The sequence below is a fragment of the Argiope bruennichi genome, chromosome 6 (assembly GCF_947563725.1).
Source record: "Argiope bruennichi chromosome 6, qqArgBrue1.1, whole genome shotgun sequence".
Taxonomy (NCBI): Eukaryota; Metazoa; Arthropoda; class Arachnida; order Araneae; family Araneidae; genus Argiope; species Argiope bruennichi.
Window position 1 is genome coordinate 107,220,489 of NC_079156.1, and position 17,263 is coordinate 107,237,751.

At 28.2% G+C, this 17,263-nt stretch overlaps 1 protein-coding gene across 1 annotated transcript in view; it reads left to right on the plus strand.

The window, feature by feature from the left end:
- The window catches only part of LOC129972418 (cytochrome P450 3A8-like), a 41,232-nt gene that overhangs the window by 4,510 nt on the left and 19,459 nt on the right, over positions 1–17,263 (plus strand). Inside the window, exons 2-5 of the mRNA XM_056086552.1 lie at positions 1,255–1,354; positions 2,357–2,409; positions 14,678–14,780; positions 15,799–15,915. Coding sequence (XP_055942527.1) covers positions 1,255–1,354; positions 2,357–2,409; positions 14,678–14,780; positions 15,799–15,915 — 373 coding nt within the window. The remainder of the gene's footprint in view (positions 1–1,254; positions 1,355–2,356; positions 2,410–14,677; positions 14,781–15,798; positions 15,916–17,263) is intronic.

Sequence of the window (17,263 nt, forward strand, 5' to 3'; positions counted from 1 at the left end):
TGAGAATTGTAGAACATTTTTAAATGATCTGTAGCAAGCCATGATGATGAAGCCAGCATGATTTGTAGCAATGCCATGTTCTGTATTAAATATTACAGAGCATGGTATGAATCGAGATAGCTTAGATGATGATATTTTTCATTCTTCTTCTTCTTTTCTTTTCAATTAATAATCTCTGGTTAGTTCACCCATAGGTAATGTCATCAAAAATTTGGAACGGCAGCAACTGTTCAACTTATTGTCATCTTTTGTTTCAAAGTATTTTTCGCCTTCATTTTACTATTACTTTGTAAAAATATGAAATATAGCTGTCCAGGATGTGACTTTGATGTGGTTCTCCATGGAAACCCCATGGATGGTTTGTCGTATCTTTCTTTTCTTTTTCCTTCTTTTTTCCTATTCTTTTCCTTCCATTTTGTACCCATCCAACTGGTAAGATAACTGAGTGTTATAGACACCGAAGACGCAGAATGGAGTTTATTTTGTCTTCTGCGTCGATTGCTTTATACGTTCCATTTTAAATGATAGAATTTACAGAATGCACTCCTGCTTAAAAATATAAACATGTTAAAAATGAAAAGTTTTCAATTATATTAAAATATTTATTAGTAATAATAGGATATATCTAATATTTATCTTCGTTGATTCGTTCAAAAATTGTTAAAATATTAACATTAATTGTTAATAAACTGGCCATTTTGTTTGTTTTTGTTATAAATTCTAAATATATAACTTCAGAGACTTAAAGCTAAAATTAAAACTTTTATAAAATCTAAAAAAAAAAAACTACCTAGAAAATAAGATAACACTGAAAAGGTCATTAAAAATTTTGTAGTATAAAAATAGTTTTCTTTGTGCCATAATATGTTCCAAAGCTATTAGGGAAAATCATTAAATCCTCACTTGGCTTTAAAAAAATTATAAAATCTAATTGAAATTTTGGAAGATTATTTCTCTGCAATTACAACCCTACGGGTTATTGCGTGCCAAATTTATTAATTCAAGTCCAAAAGTATGCACTATAGAGCACCCTGAATTATTTTTGCAATATTTATAACAAAAACATCACCCTGTTTACCGATAGTTTCCAGTCAGTTAATATATGAAAGGTTAGTTGAAGCAAGAGCTTTCTTAAGATTGAACTAAAAGTATACATTTAAATAAATTTTGTCAATTTGTTCAGTTTCCTGGTGATCTGCGTGCAATAGATTTAAGTAATATTTTATTTGCAAAATACTTTTATTTTAATTGCAGGCACTACACTAAAGACTTTGATTACTGGAAAAAAAGAGGAATACCCTATGTTAAACCATTAGTACCTGTCTTTGGATCATCATACCAGCTTTTATGGAAAGTATGTTCGGACATTATTTTAATGGTATATCTTTATGAGCATCAAATGAATGTGTGTGTAGTATAATTTTGGCAATTACGTGACCAAAAGGAAGAGATTTTTTGAATGAACTTCAATTTATTTTACCACGGGAGACATAATTTTTACACAGGAACAAAGGCTTCATTGCGTTCGTTCGCATTAGGGAAAACAAAAGTGGCAGAACTTTTCCCTTCAGTGATTTTACTATGAGATTATAATAGGGATTTATTTGATACTTGTAGACTTTGGGAAGGGAATCTTAGGGTACCTTTAAAAGAATGTCGTAAGAATATTTTTTTATTTCCTCGCTCAGGGTATAAGAATCAGAGTCAGCAAATTTTTAGAGCGCGTGTTAAATAATTAAATAAAAAAGTGGGAATTGGATCAGGAAATAAGAGAGCATTTTAAAATGAATTTAATATGAGCTAGTATAATATAGAAATTACAAAATAAATTAAAATTTAAATTAGATTTATAAATCTCTGAATATTTCTGAAACAAGGTTGCTTTTCCGACAAACATAAGAACTATATGATCAAGCCAAGCTGACTTGGTATATCGTAGATACTTTTTAGATGAAATAATTTGTGATTGTAGTAATGAAATAAAGCTTTTAAAATTAGCTACTAGAGGGAAAATAATATTGTTACAAGAATTAAGATGATTTTTTTTCTGCTTCATTTATAAATATGATTTAATGAGCTGCCTTTATATAGTTTCATTCAATTATATGTTGCTAAAAATATTTTATTTGCGCAAAGAAGTAAGTGTCTTATATAATTTGATTAAACTAAATTAAATTTTTTATATTTATTAAAGTTATTCTGTGTGCAGATGTATGTTATTTAATAAAGTTTTAAGTTAAACATAGTATAATTCTGTCTTTTAAGAATAGGCTACTCAAGCCTTTTGTCTTGTTAGAAGATAATTTTTTAAAACAAAATATTGAATATATGTTTTTAATTCTCTTCTGTATTACAGCCTTCGCATGAAATAGATTTGGAAAGATATCGGAAACTTGGTCCCATCTATGGGTAAGCGAGATTTTTCTTAGATATGTTTTTATAATTAATTTGTGGCATACTAATTATTTAATTTGTGCCATACTGATTAATTAATTTGTGCCATACTAATTAATTAATTTGTACCATACTAAAAAAAAATCTAAAAAAGAATAACAAAACAAAAGAAAAGCGTATTTAAGTCGGATATGTGACAGCCAGACATTTTTGTCCTATTGCCCCGTTTAAAATACAATTTAAGAAAGTTGCTTCTTCATCCATTTTACACCATTTTTCTTTATGAGTTTCTTATCTTCAATGAATTTAGAACATTTTGTCAGATTTATTCTATTGCTTCTTCAAATTATATTACCGATGCATATTTTAATGCTGTCCATCTGGACAGGATTCAGTCATCTGCTGAAGTAAATTTGGATATTGATTGGAAATCCATGACACTTCTCACAAAAATGAGTAAAAAGACACTAGCGTGTGATTTCTTCTAATCTCTACTTATGATATCAAGAAGATTTCTAAGCTGCAGCACCCCTCTCAGAAATTATTTTTGTTTTTCAAATGATTTAATTACTTTTTCACACTGAGAAATTCAGTTGCATTAATGACCCTTTTAAAGCAACACTAGGGCTATTTTGAGACGGAACTCGTAATTTTGAAGTACAGTCAGATGACGCGGATGACACCTGAGCTGGAATCCCCTCTCCTAATTTCCGCGGCACATCAGTGGGTAAAAGTTCATCTCCAAGAGATTTAACGTGCACCGGACCCACTTACACGATGGTTCTTCTGAGGAATCGTGTCTCAAACCTGAAGCCGTCCGATTTCAAAGTCGAAACTTTACCGCCAGGCCACCACAGCTCGAGGCTGAGAGGAGATGATAAATGAAAATGGAAATAAAACTATATTTGGAAAAATTAAAAGAAGACAGAAAATGAGTCTAAACGGAAGAGAGACACAACTGGGCCCTGCACATACAGGAAACTAAAAGCCATAAGAGGAGAGAAAGAAACTTTCTCTCCCTTTGAAAATACTTTCGATAAAAATGTAATACCTTTTTATAATTCCGCTTAGAAATGAAAGTTTAGCTTTCATTTTAAAGAAGATTTGAATCATTTTAGCATTATGATCTGGCAATAATACTGCTTACATAATTGCATTTTTTTTTTTTTTTTGTAACTTTATCGTGAGATCGTAGAATTCGTAATTTTCTTATGTGGGAAGTTATCGCATATCAGATAAATGACAATGATACAGATAAGTGAGTTTTCCAATATTTCCGAACTTCTCTGGTGGCAACTCCAAGACAGCGAGCTAATTGTAAAGCCTCGGTTTTGGGGAAATTTCGAACCCCAATTCCACTAATGATTCCCTGCATCATGCATCTAGTCAGCTTTATATCTGACGTCATGGGTCATACATTCAATTGTGAACAATTTTGGAGAAAGCATTGGCAGCTCAGGTGTCGTCGTCGTGTGATAGATGTTGAAGATTGCATGGCCAATTGTAAATAACCAAGGATCAATCTTAAATTATCAAAAGGCCATTAATTTCTTATAAATTCTATGTTCTATATTAAGATTTCTGTATAATTTCCCGCATTATGCATCTAGTCAGCTTTAAATCTGACGTCGTGGGTCATACATTCCGATGGAATTTTGAAGAAGTTTGGAGAAAGCGTTGGCGGCTCAGGTGTCATCGTCATGTGATAGACGTTGAAAATTGCATGGCCAATTGTAAATAACTAGAGATCAATCGTAAATTATCAAAAGAACATTAATTTCTCTAAATGAAATATGTGTAACGCTCGACCAACTTCTTTTCCCACCTAATTTTCGTCTTCAATCTTTTCACCTGTTTTTCTGAAGTGTTGGTAGTTTGTTATCTTTTAATTTTTATTTATTTATTTATACTTCTTTTCAAGTTAGCTTACGTTAATACTTTTGTTTAATACGTATTCGTTTTCCTTTGTTAGAACGCATTCATTTAAAAAAGATATATCAATAATTTTCTAAAATACGATTCAAATGATTAAAATTTAAAGTTTTGGGCTTTTGAAAGGCTGTTGAAAATTACTGCATTGTAGCTGTATTCTTCTGAGAAATATTTTTTGAAGAATGACCCGTTCCTGAAATGATGAGTAGCCATTGCATTATCAGTCGTATTCTAATTGTTTGCCTACCAAGATTACGCATTTAAATAAGAAATAAAATTATCAAAACAATGCGATTAATATAATGTGAAATTGGATGTAAATATTGTTCAATTTATCAAAGTATTAGGTGCTTGCATGTATTTTTTTAATCATTTTTTCACTTTAAAAAGATATTTATTGAGAAAAATTGGTACAATTTATATCAATTAAAGTATTTCTCATCATTTTCTACAATTTTTTCCCATTTTAGTCCAATATGTCTTGCAACTGATTATTTTCAATTTTTTTTTGGTCCTTTAAGCTGATGTTTGTCATTGACATCGAAATCACATCCTTAAATCGTTGAAACCAAAACCGACAATTGGGATGTGACGGAGCAGTATCACCATAAGTTTCTAAAAGTATCTGATGGGCTTCGGTAGAAGATTTTTTCAAATCAAACAAAAAAGGCAATGAATGTCGAAAATGTAATTTGGAGCTTCCTTTATTGGGGTCCTTACACACTGAATAACTCAATAATACTAAATGGAAAACTTTCATATTGATAGTAATAAAGTAATAGTAAATTGGTAAAACCCAAAACAATTATCATTTATATAGATATTTCTCATGTTTACCTATAGATGTCGCTGATTAAAATGCATACAAGCACCTAATAGTAGTATTTTCAAATAATTCTCCTAACTGTTTTTGATTGTTTATTTGACCAAGAATGAGATCTAAATTTCTTCGATAGAACTAATGATAATATCATTCAATATATTTTCATTAATCGAAAATTATTGTATCCAACCGCTTGCCAGTTTCAGGTGAACAATTGATTCGCTGGAAATATTAATAATATTTGATTTTAAATAAATCTTTTTCCATGCTCCATGTCTATGATTCTTCCAAATTGTATGACATAAAAGCCATATTGTTATTTTAATTTTTTTTAGTTAAATTCTGTTTATCGTGTACATGAACTTTTCTAATGAAGACAGCAAGCATAACATAATATCTCTATTGAAAAACTTAAATATTTAGTTTAACTAAATTTTGCGATATTGTGCCAATATTTTTTATTCGTAAATTAAATAGATATTAAACGGAATTCCTCCTCTTTAGCTTTTAACAATAGAAGAAAATCTTGCGATTAAATATTTGATGAAACAATGAAACAGTTTGAGTTTCAGGGTAATAATGTAATCGATTGTTAGGAACCGGAAAAAAATATTTTTTAAAAAAATTCACCAAACATTTGCAGAACATTTGATATCCTTAATGACAATTTAAAAAAAATGTATGATTTAAAATTTGTTTCTGAGCAAAAATATTTTTTGTAAGTCATCGCTGAAAAACAAAAACATTCAGCTTATTTTTTAATTAATTAAAATTTCAAAAAAAAAAAAAAAACACCTCTCCAAAACGCTTATTTCCTCTTACCAAGACATACATGTGCCAAATTTGATAGCTGCATGTCAAATAGTATGGTCTGTAAAATAGCAATACACACACAAATATATATGCACACACGCACGCACATTCATTTTTATTAAGATGTACTATTTTACGATAATCCACAATAATGAAAACTACTCCACTTGCGATAATCGTTACTATTTCATAATTCTACTTAGTAAAGAAAAGTTGGCCTTTTTTGCTACAATTTTAGAGATTTGAACAATTTTGTTATTCTTATCTGATAGTAATATTGCTGCATAGCTATATTTTTGCAAATTCATAGTGAGATTGTCATTTTATTATTCCTTTTTACGTGGAAGATTATCACTTATCAGATTAATGATAGTGATATAAATGATCGTGTTTCTGTAACATCATGATGATATCCTTTTAAGATAAAAGAGAATATTTTTTTTCTTGCATATTCCACTCCAATTATTTTCCTTTTTTAGAATAGACGACGTATATGTAACCCGCTACATTGCATGTGTAGCGGCATATTGAGAAAGAGTTAACTTTCATTTTTTTCGATGTCGAATAAATAGAAATACATTAAAATATCTAGAAAATAATAAATTGTAATCGAATTTATTTGTTTATTCTAAAATTTTTTTTGATGATTATATTGAAAACTCGATTTTTTTTTCTTCCGAAATTATGATTTTTTCAATTCACACTCTTCCTATACATATTTGTATATCTTGTTCAAATTTTCAATCGTTAATAAAATACTTTTTATTTCTCCACTCAAGTTCAAATACATTTTTTAAACTTGTAGTGGATGACACTTGATGTTAATACAGTTTTTTCAAATATTAATTCATTAAATATTAAATTTAATTAATTTTTAATACTTTAACTAGTGTTTTAGCAGTTTGTAATGAATATTGAAATCAGCAGGCAGTAGCTCAATCGGTAAAATGCAAGGATTTCAATAATTTTCACGTGAAGGTGAAGAATGCGAGTTCAATTCTTGCAAAAGTAGGAATTGACTTAAATTTTTTTTTATATATTACTTGTTTTTATTTAATATTCTTATTGTTCTTATTGTTTCTTCATAAAACTGTTAGAATTTTGTTTCTAAGTCTATTTTTTGGGAAGTTACACTGATTTTTATATTTCCATTTACATATATTTTAACGCTATTTTATATCTTTAAATGCTATTGTTTCAAATATCGAATATGACAGAACTCTCTCACAAAACATTTTCTTACAAAAACCCTCATAAATGAAAATCTGAGGCGTATTTTTTTGCTCAAATTTGCTATCATAATTTCTCAATGCGTTCTGCAGTTACTGAACTAGAGAATAAATAATATATTCATTTAGAAATAGTTTATAGTTGTTTTAGCCCTTCGCACTGTGAAAAAAATTGTAAATTTCCTGTTATTTAATTTATCAGTACAGTTATGTTAATGTCCTGTTTCAAAACAATGCCAGGGCTGTTTTGGGACAGTCATCGAAATTTTGAATTGAGGTCAGATGACGAGGACGAACACCTGAGCCGACGCACCCTCACCTAACTTTCGCACCACACCAATGGAAATTGTTTGACCCCGATGGCTTTAACGTGCACTAGACTAGCTTACATGACGGTTTTTCGGTGGAATCAGGTCTTGAACCTACCTTAACCTCTTTCTTAAGCTATTTGCAAAATTTTAAGCAGATCAATAAACTTCTAAACTGGAAGATTTTTTTGCTTAGATTTTTTTGCAGCTTACCCTCCCCCCTCCCCCCACAAGAAAGGTCTTTTTTGTCAGGTTTTTTTCCCCACTTAATTGGTATATTTTGAATTCATAGAAGTTTTTTTTTTTTTTCAATCTTTTTTATGCAAATATTCAAAAATGTAACGATTTTGGAACGTTTTTCTAAAAATTTATCACGGACGTATCCTTAAAATTTCTTGTGTATTTCTTTCTTTCGTTGGATATTGAAATTTTCAGTATAGTAAAATAAGATGACAACATCAACAAAGAAGGCTTTCTTTCTTTTTGTAACAGAGAAATAAGAAATCAAAGATGTTAAATTTTAGATATCTACAAGAGAATTCTGATTAAAAAAAAATTGAGATTATTTTCATGATTTCATTATAACTTAAAACTTCAGAAACCATATTTTTTTTCTCTGTTTCTCCAGCAATTACACCTGAAAACATAACAAATGCAGTATAACTTACGCTAACCCTTTCTAGGGCCGTGGGAAGTATGCTTCCCACCAAATTTACCAATATTTGTATGAAATTATGTAAGTTGGCATAAGTACTAAAAAATTTTTTTAGAAAGACAGAAACTTAGATGCTTCAGTTCTTTATCTCAGACAAAATGATGTGCCTTGATTTGTTACTTAAGTTTAATTAACAAAATTAATTAATTAATCAAATTAAAGTTATCTAATAAGTTAAATGAACCCCTTTCTTATTCTAATTTCAAGCCTAAAAATATTTTAACATAATATGACTAAAAAAAAAATGGCCTTTTAAAAAGGTTAAGTTGTTGATAAAAAAAAATGAGCATATCTACATGCACGCTCTGAAATATTAAATCTTCAAATTGTTTAAAGTGATCAGTTTGACAATTCCATAATTTATACAAGAAATAAATGTGCAGTGCTCATAACAATAAATAATTATCATGGAATTCATAAAATAAAAGTGAAAATTTAAATTTTATTTTTGCAAAAAAAGAAGAAAAAGAACTCCCATTGACAATTATGTTTAAAATTACGTACTCAAATTTTTTTTAGGTATAAAAATTTATATTTTTATTTTAGAGAGAAAAATGACTTACACATATTGTTTAAGCAGAAAGATATAAGGAGCAAAGGATATATATTAAATATTTCATCAGAATGTATCTAGACTATCAAAATGATAATAATTTGCTTCTTTATTATAAAATCGCAGCAAACGATAAAGAATATCAGCAACAGAAACGAAACGAGCGGCAGCTTTTTCTTCACAGATTAATCCCAGTTGAGGGACCAAGGAGGCCGTAACGATGGCAACCGGATAAAAATAGGCCGTAAGGATGGTAAATCGATTTATGTGATGTCGTAAACAGATGAGATTTCATGGCACGTGTCGCCCACGCTTGCAGCTAAATGCTTTTCGTATGATTCTCTTATCTCTTGCATCTACTATTGTGATTTTCAGGGACATAGGGGGCGGAAAAATACATGTATTTTGGATTATATTATAAAATTATAATAATGTATTAGATTTTATAATGTATTAAATGAAAAACGATTATTGAGTTATTTATTATTATCTTTATTAAATTATTATCTTTTTTAAAATTTATAAATTTCTTTCCTGAGATTATTTAAATCTTGGGTTGAAAAAGTTTAAAGGAATTTTCTTAAAGTTTACTGTTTATAACAGTGTATTTTTAAGCTTAACAATTTTCCTAATAGACTGGTTTTCATATTTATTAAATAATTTATCAGAAAAATTTGATTTATGTGAAATTAGAAAAGTATTTTATTAATTATAAATGTATCAATGCATTTTATATTAGACTTATTTTAATAACGTAAACGAACAACAATATCTTCTACGTAAGCAGAAAAAAGATTGAATAAATTAACAAAAGAGGAAAGAAAAATGAGTAATATTTTGGATTATATTATAAAATTATATATAACATTTTGTATTTTATAGCACATTAAATGAAAGACAATTATTATATGAAAACGTTTTAAAAATTTCTTTCCTGTGATTATTTAAATCATGGGTTGAAAAAAATTGAAAGACATTTTTTTAGGCTTACTGTCCATAGCTGATTATTTTTAGGCTTAACGATTTTCCGAACAAACTAGTTTTCATATCAATTAATTAATTGACAATTTATGTGAAATTAGAAAAGTATTTTATAAATTATAAATGTATCAATGCAATTTATATTAAATTTATTTTAATAAAGTAAATGAGCAACAATATTCTTTCGTAACCAGAAAAAAATATTAAATAATTAGCAGAAAATTGAAAGAAAAATGCATAATATTTTGGATTATATTATAAACTAGCCGTTTTTGGCGACCAGCCGGTTCGCCAATCTTAATGTTCGTTAAAATTTTAATAATTAAATATTTTATGTAATTCCTACTTTAATAGCTTCTTCATCAAAATATTTTAAAACTTCAAACTTTGATAATCATATAATTCACACATAATATTATAAAGGTCTTCAGTCATTACGTAATATGTATGAATAGAAAATGTGATATTCGATAGAAATGTGATAACAAATTGGCGATTTATCGCTTTAGATGCGTCCATTTTTTGCTTTTAGGGTTATTAGAAAATAATGCAGAAGGTTGTTACATTTGGCGATTTATCGCCAACTAAAGTTACTTGATTCCCAAATTATTCTGTCTCTGAATTCATACGAATTGTCTCAATTAATTTAAGTCGATAACCAGTTTAAACCGGTTTGAAACAATCACGAGACTATCAGATTACGCATGCGTCGATATTTAGAAAAACGATGGATTTTTTTTCATCTCAAAATGGTCGAGCTCCAAAACTTTGTTTGCCATCTAGAAAAATTGAAAATGAAAATTTAAAAAATCATCATTATATATATATATATATATTAGCTGACCCGGCAAACGTTGTTCTGCCATATGAATTATTCTAGTGAATATTTTGGTTGTTAATTAAAAAATAACGAATGTATTGTAAGTGTGTGGAATGGGATCTATCACAGAATGAGGAATGGAGCGCTGTAGACGATGATCGCCTATATAAAAAAAAAAAACACCAACCATTCATTTCTCAATACAATGTACATCATTAACGTAACGAACTTATACATTGTTTGATCTCTTAAAAGTTAAACGTACAGTGAAAAAAGTAATATATTTTTTATCCTGAAGTATAAAAATGAACTAAAGAAAATCAATATTCATTTCGAAGACCAATTCAGTTTACGATATTTTTTCTCAGTCCGTCTTTGGCCAACAAAAAAAATCTCGATAGTTTGCCCACGCGAGAGCATGCCACGTATAATAATTTTATGCATCCGGTATTTTCATAGACAGCAACTTTTCCCATCGCCGAGCGGACATAGCACCATCTGTCATACAATACATAAATTATTTCGTTCTGTTTGAAATACCCACGACGGGTTAATTATTTGCATATAGTTCATGCAAAAATACTAAAATCACGATTAAAAATGGGAGGGTGGGGGTAATAGGGTGAAAACTTGGGGCTATAGGTATTTTCTGTGTTGCCTAATAAAAAGTACATATATATTTAAGTTGTCAAAAAAAATTGTCAAAAAAAATAGAAAAAAAATTATGGATAAGGACACCTTACATATATATATATATATATATATATATATATATATATATATTTATATATATATTATTATAATTATATATTATATATAATTATGGATAAGGACACCCTATATATATATATATATATATATATATATATATATATATATATATATATATATATATATATATATATATATATATATATATATATATATATATATATATATATATATATATATATATATATATATATATATATATATATATATATATATATAAGTAACCAATCTAAAGTAAGAAAAAGTTTGAAAACGAAACTAAAATGAAAACGAAACAAAACAGTTTCGAAATCGCAACTAAAATTTATTATCTATTTAAACTAAAACCAAAAAGGAACTTCATAGGGAAAAAAGGAACTAAGACTTGCTCTCTTAACTATCCTTATTTATTCCCAACAGTTAAATTTCATAAAAATCCATTAAAATTCAGATTCGTAACCTGTAGCACTGGTAGTTATAATTACTATACGGGTAAACATTTCTTTAAATACTTAAAAATTATCCTGGACAAAATAAAAAATGAAGACAACTTTATTATTTCTAGTAACAAAGAAGTATTGGATTTTCTTAAAGATAACAACATTAATAAACTTAATACTTTTGATTTCGAAAATTTATACACTAATCTACCTCATGAAAAATTAATAAAGGTCTGCACTTTTATATATGACGAATATTTAAATGAAAATATCATTCCTAAAAATAACTGGCTTGAGTTATGTAATTTTAATATTACTGAAAATTACGTGTTTAATGGTATTAATTTTTATAAACAAGTCAAGGGCATTCCAATGGGGACAGCTTTCTCAAGTGCTTTAGCTAATATTTTCCTGCATTACTATGAGAAAAAAATAATTAAATATAATTTAATAAACGGGTGGAGATATATTGATGACCTACTTTTGATTAACTTCGACAATACTAATATTATTACTAATTGCTATCCAAAAGATTTAATTCTAAAAGATACAAATATAAATCAACTTGAGGCTACCTTTCTGGATTTAAAAATCGAAATTGCTAATGATAAAACAATAGTTGGTATATACGATAAAAGGGATGATTTCAACTTTAAAATAACAAAACTATGTAACTACCATTCCAATCTAAACTCTAAAATTTTCAAAAATCTAATTTTCTCACAAGTTAACAGGATCAAAAGGGTTTGCAATAATAAAAATTCTTATATTGAAGCATCAAATATCCTCCTTAAAAATTTAATTAAAAATGATTTTCCTAGAAATTACTGTAATGTCAATTTTTTAATTAAACAAGGTATGGTTTGGGATTAATCTTTTGGCTTAAATAAAAATAGAAATTTACTTGCATATTGGATCACTCAATAGATGGCGCTGGGTGCCTACCTCTGTTTACATAATTTAACCGTTAACTTTCAAAAACAGGAAATCACAATCGATTGTTTAAAGTTTCATTCACTGTTGGAAGGTATGTTCTGGCCTTTTTGTTTTTAATTTTAATTTTAATGCTGTTTTTGTTTTTATTGTTATTGTTTTCATTGTATTTTTACTTTGTGGTTTTTTTCTAATTTGTTATTTTGTATTTCCTTTCTGTTAAAATGGTATATCTCTTGAGCATAATTTCGGGGGATTTTCGGGTCACGAGGAATCATTATTAGACTTAATGTCTGTATGTCCTCACAGAAAAAATCCCTTTATTTGAATCCCTGCCTGAGGGTGACCCTTGAAAAAGTCTTCAGGCCGGATTCTTTTTTAATATTTTTTAATAATTTTTTTGGTTTAATTTTTATTTGATTTTGTTTTTCCTATTAACTTGATTCTAATACTTTTGTATATATATATATATATATATATATATAGGGTGTCCTTATCCATAATTTTTTTTGACAATTTATATATATATATATAGAGAGAGAGGGGGGGGGAGGTCTCGTGATTGTTTCAAACCGGTTTAAACTGGTTAATGACTTAAATTAGTTAAGACAAATAATGACTTAAAAAATAATAGTATTCTCACATGATAACTTGAAATTTGCAATCATAGATTTCATTTTTAATTTGTTATTAAATTTCTTACTTTCTAAAATTACTAGTATATATTTTTTAAATTAGAGTTATATATTTATCATTGAAATTATTAGTATATATTTCTTAAACTACTACTATATATTTTTTTATTATTAAATTTCTTAGCTTCTAAAATTATTAGTACATATATATTTAAGTTTTCGAACACTAAATGGCGGTTGAAGTTCGTTATAATTTTGAAGTATATCTCGCAGAGTATTGGCCTTCAATGTACGTTTTCGGTTTTGAGCTTTTCTTTTTTTTTTAACTTTATCAGGGGTATTTAAACATAAACCCCTAATAACATAAACATTTAAACGTAAACAGTTGCATGTGTTCGACTCTTTCGAGTGGATTGGGTATTTAAAAGGCCATGATTGATTAATTTTGCTTTGGATTTTTGTTTATATTTTGACTGAGTGGGGAAAGGATGGAATGCTTATTGGTTTATGTAGGGGGAATAGGTTTGTTGTTAGCAGTTTCGAGATCACTGCATAGTATTTTGTATGTTTTTGATCAGTTCTATTTTGCCTTCCCATGATGAAAAGAGTGAAACACTTAACAGTCTAAATGTATGGCATTGGACCTTCATACGCAGGCAGGCATTAATTTCTGTTCTGCATTTCTAGATTTGGTAGATTTATTGGTATAAACAAACGGCTCTCGGAAAGTGGATGTGTGATTTGAAGGGATTCCAGCGTTCTTGTTGATTGCTTTGATTTTTTTTCTTAAACTTAATTTAGTAATGTAAGCGAATAACAATATATCTTACGTAATCAAAAAAAAATAATAAGTAAATTAGCAAAAAAAAAAAAAAAAAAATCACGATTGAAATTTTGCCGCAGAAATAAAAATTATTGCAACCGAAAAAATGAAATGAAAAATTAATGATTATTTCAAGAAACATAACAACTGCTTTTGTAATTACAAACGACAAATGCCCGGTGCACAGTAGACTGCAAACTTTCGATTTATACTATGTTATGATTGGTGGGATCGATTCATACTGAGCATGATGAATCTCATGTACTCATAACAGCATGAAATGTCCACATTGGCTTTGAAAATATGAGGCAAAGGCTGTAAAAGAGGCAAAAAAAAGAGGCATTCGCGATTTTTTAATGTTGATATCTCGGCTATCCATACCTCTACACCGGAGTATTCATTCATTTTTCTTCCTTTCTTTCTTTTTTTCATGTCACATTTTTGCGTTTTTTTTATTTCACATTACATTAAGAAAATTAAATTTCATTTACATGGAAGAATTCTCTGAATTAAATTTTCTACTTATAGGCAATTTGATGGCAACCGACCTGTGCTAGCAATTGCGGATCTTAAACTAATTAGGGAAGTTCTGGTAAAAGAATTTCCATCTTTCATGAATAGAAGGGTATCGGTAAGTTTCCTAATTTTTTCTAGAAGTCTCTAAAAAAATTAATATTGGGCCAGGAAAGAGCTCTGTAAAAATCTATGTAGAATTTTCAAAAAATACATTTAGAATATATTTACGGGTTCCAGCAATCTGAAAATCACTTAATGTGTCTATTTCTGAAATGTAAGTTTAAGCATAAATTTTTTAAATTATTGTACAACTTTTTATTCTGTTATATTGGATAGATAGATGGATTAATATAAGTCAAAAGTGTTTTGGCATCATATAGTGAAATAGCACGTGATATCGAAATGCGATTTTGTAATTCTAAAAATAGAACTTTCTATGGAAAAGTAGAAAACTTGTTACAGTATAATACTGATTTCATTAATGCCAATTAGATTTTATTCAGTTAATCAACTTATTTATTTTTGGTACTCTAAAAGCAATAATTTCAATAAACAAAGAAATAAAGTGGAAAAATAATTTTAAAAATATTAAACAAAAAACTGTTTTACTGTTTGAATTGAATTTTGGTACATAAACAAACTAAAAATGTTCTAAATTTTTTCAGCTAATTAAGTTAATAATACAAGTTCATATATTTAATTATAAAAAAATCGTTAGACTGAACAGAATTTCTAAATAATATGAGATTTAATGAAAATTATTAATTTCGCATATTTTTATCAGACATGAATTCAATTTAAATTTTTAATACTTGCATATTACTAAGATAATTATAAAATAAATATTTATGCAAATTATAAAACTGAAATAAAGCCTTTCAAACTGAATTTTGAATGTAAATACAGACACAAGAATTAAGATTTTCGAATATTCGATTTAATCTTTCTAAAAACGAATTAAAGAAATATTTTCTAATCTGTTGCCTTCTCATAATTTAGATTCTAATTATAAAAAAAAAAAAAAAAAATGTATATTTAACTACTATTTTTTGTGAGCACATTCATTATAAGCAGACGAGTTAAATTTTGATCGTGCTGGTTTTCATTGAAATTTCACTTCTATTTTTTTTCAGTACTTTGTATCTGGCAGTGGCATCGTAGAGTTAATGCTGTTTGCATTGCAAGGAGACGAGTGGAAGAGAGTGAGAGGCATACTTTCGCCAAATTTCACAACTGGAAAAATAAAAAGGGTGATGTGATTTTTTGTTTGCTAATCATAAATTGGAGAGTAATTAATATTGTGTTCAACATTTACTTACATAATACTTTTGATGGTTATTTACATACTAAATATGGCATGATTGGTTATTTTATCTTTTTAATACGATTTATAAAATAAGAACGAGATTAAAAATTGAGGAATAATTTCTTTATGTAATCAAAGTGACTACTCCGCCCCACCTAGTAAAGGTGTTTGGATTAAATCTGATTGATCGAACTGCTCGCCAGAAAGTCTGGAGAGAACTATGGTTGAGTCTTAAGAGCCATCACCGACCATGGTATAACCCTTCTCGTGAGAAGCACTATAGGAGGTTACTGAGGAGGTTATATAGGAGGTTACTGACCACCGTTTCTGTACACTTCATTCACCACCAAGGGAGCGAGAACCAACCACCATACTGGGAGCTTCTCATCCTCATTGCTGAGGTGGATTTATGTAACTCACAAAAAATAGCATCACCTTTTAAAGTTTAAAAGTAGATAAACAGATTTGGAGACTAATTATTCCGGAATATAATGGTGACGATCCAATCTTTTTCAAAAAATGAGAATGAAATGATTGATGAAAGCAACAGATTAATAAAACTTTCACAATTTATGAGTTAAACGAAAGAAAATGAGCATACTATTTTCCACATCCTTTTATTAAAACTGATTCGCAATGTTTGTTTTTCTGATGAATCAATTTATTGTGATGCTACTAGAATTTTGTTTTTTTCTTTTTTCTGCATTATATGTTAGCGGCAAAGTATGAAAAGTCAGCATTCTATAGAATGCCTTTGCAGTGCATATAATGCCAGACGTTTTTAGGCAAAGAATGAAATATGAAAATTATATGAACTCTTTAGACATTGTATGTAATACCGAGACATTCTATAGAAGGACAAATGCTATTTAGGAAAAGTATGAAGAAAGGATTTGATAAGGCTATTATATAAATGACGTGCATTCCTCGAAAAGGCAAATATCATTCCGAAAAAACTATGAGAGCACCATTAAAAAATATTTATTCAAAATAAAGAAAAATAAAATTTGTACAAAACAAAATGTTTACCTTTCTTATTAAGGGGAACAAAATTTTCATATGAAAAATAAGAATTGAATGACATTTTGAATTACATTTTTCAAGCAAAGACATTTCATATTTTGGCACTTAGTTTTACACATACATTTGACTGATTTGAGCAATTGCAACAGACCAGAGAGGAATTTCGTGGACACAAATATCTTCAATTCTAAGCAAGTTCTTAGGACATAAAGTGAATTGTGATCTCGAATATACTTGTTTTGAATCACCTCCGTCAGGAATAGGAACTT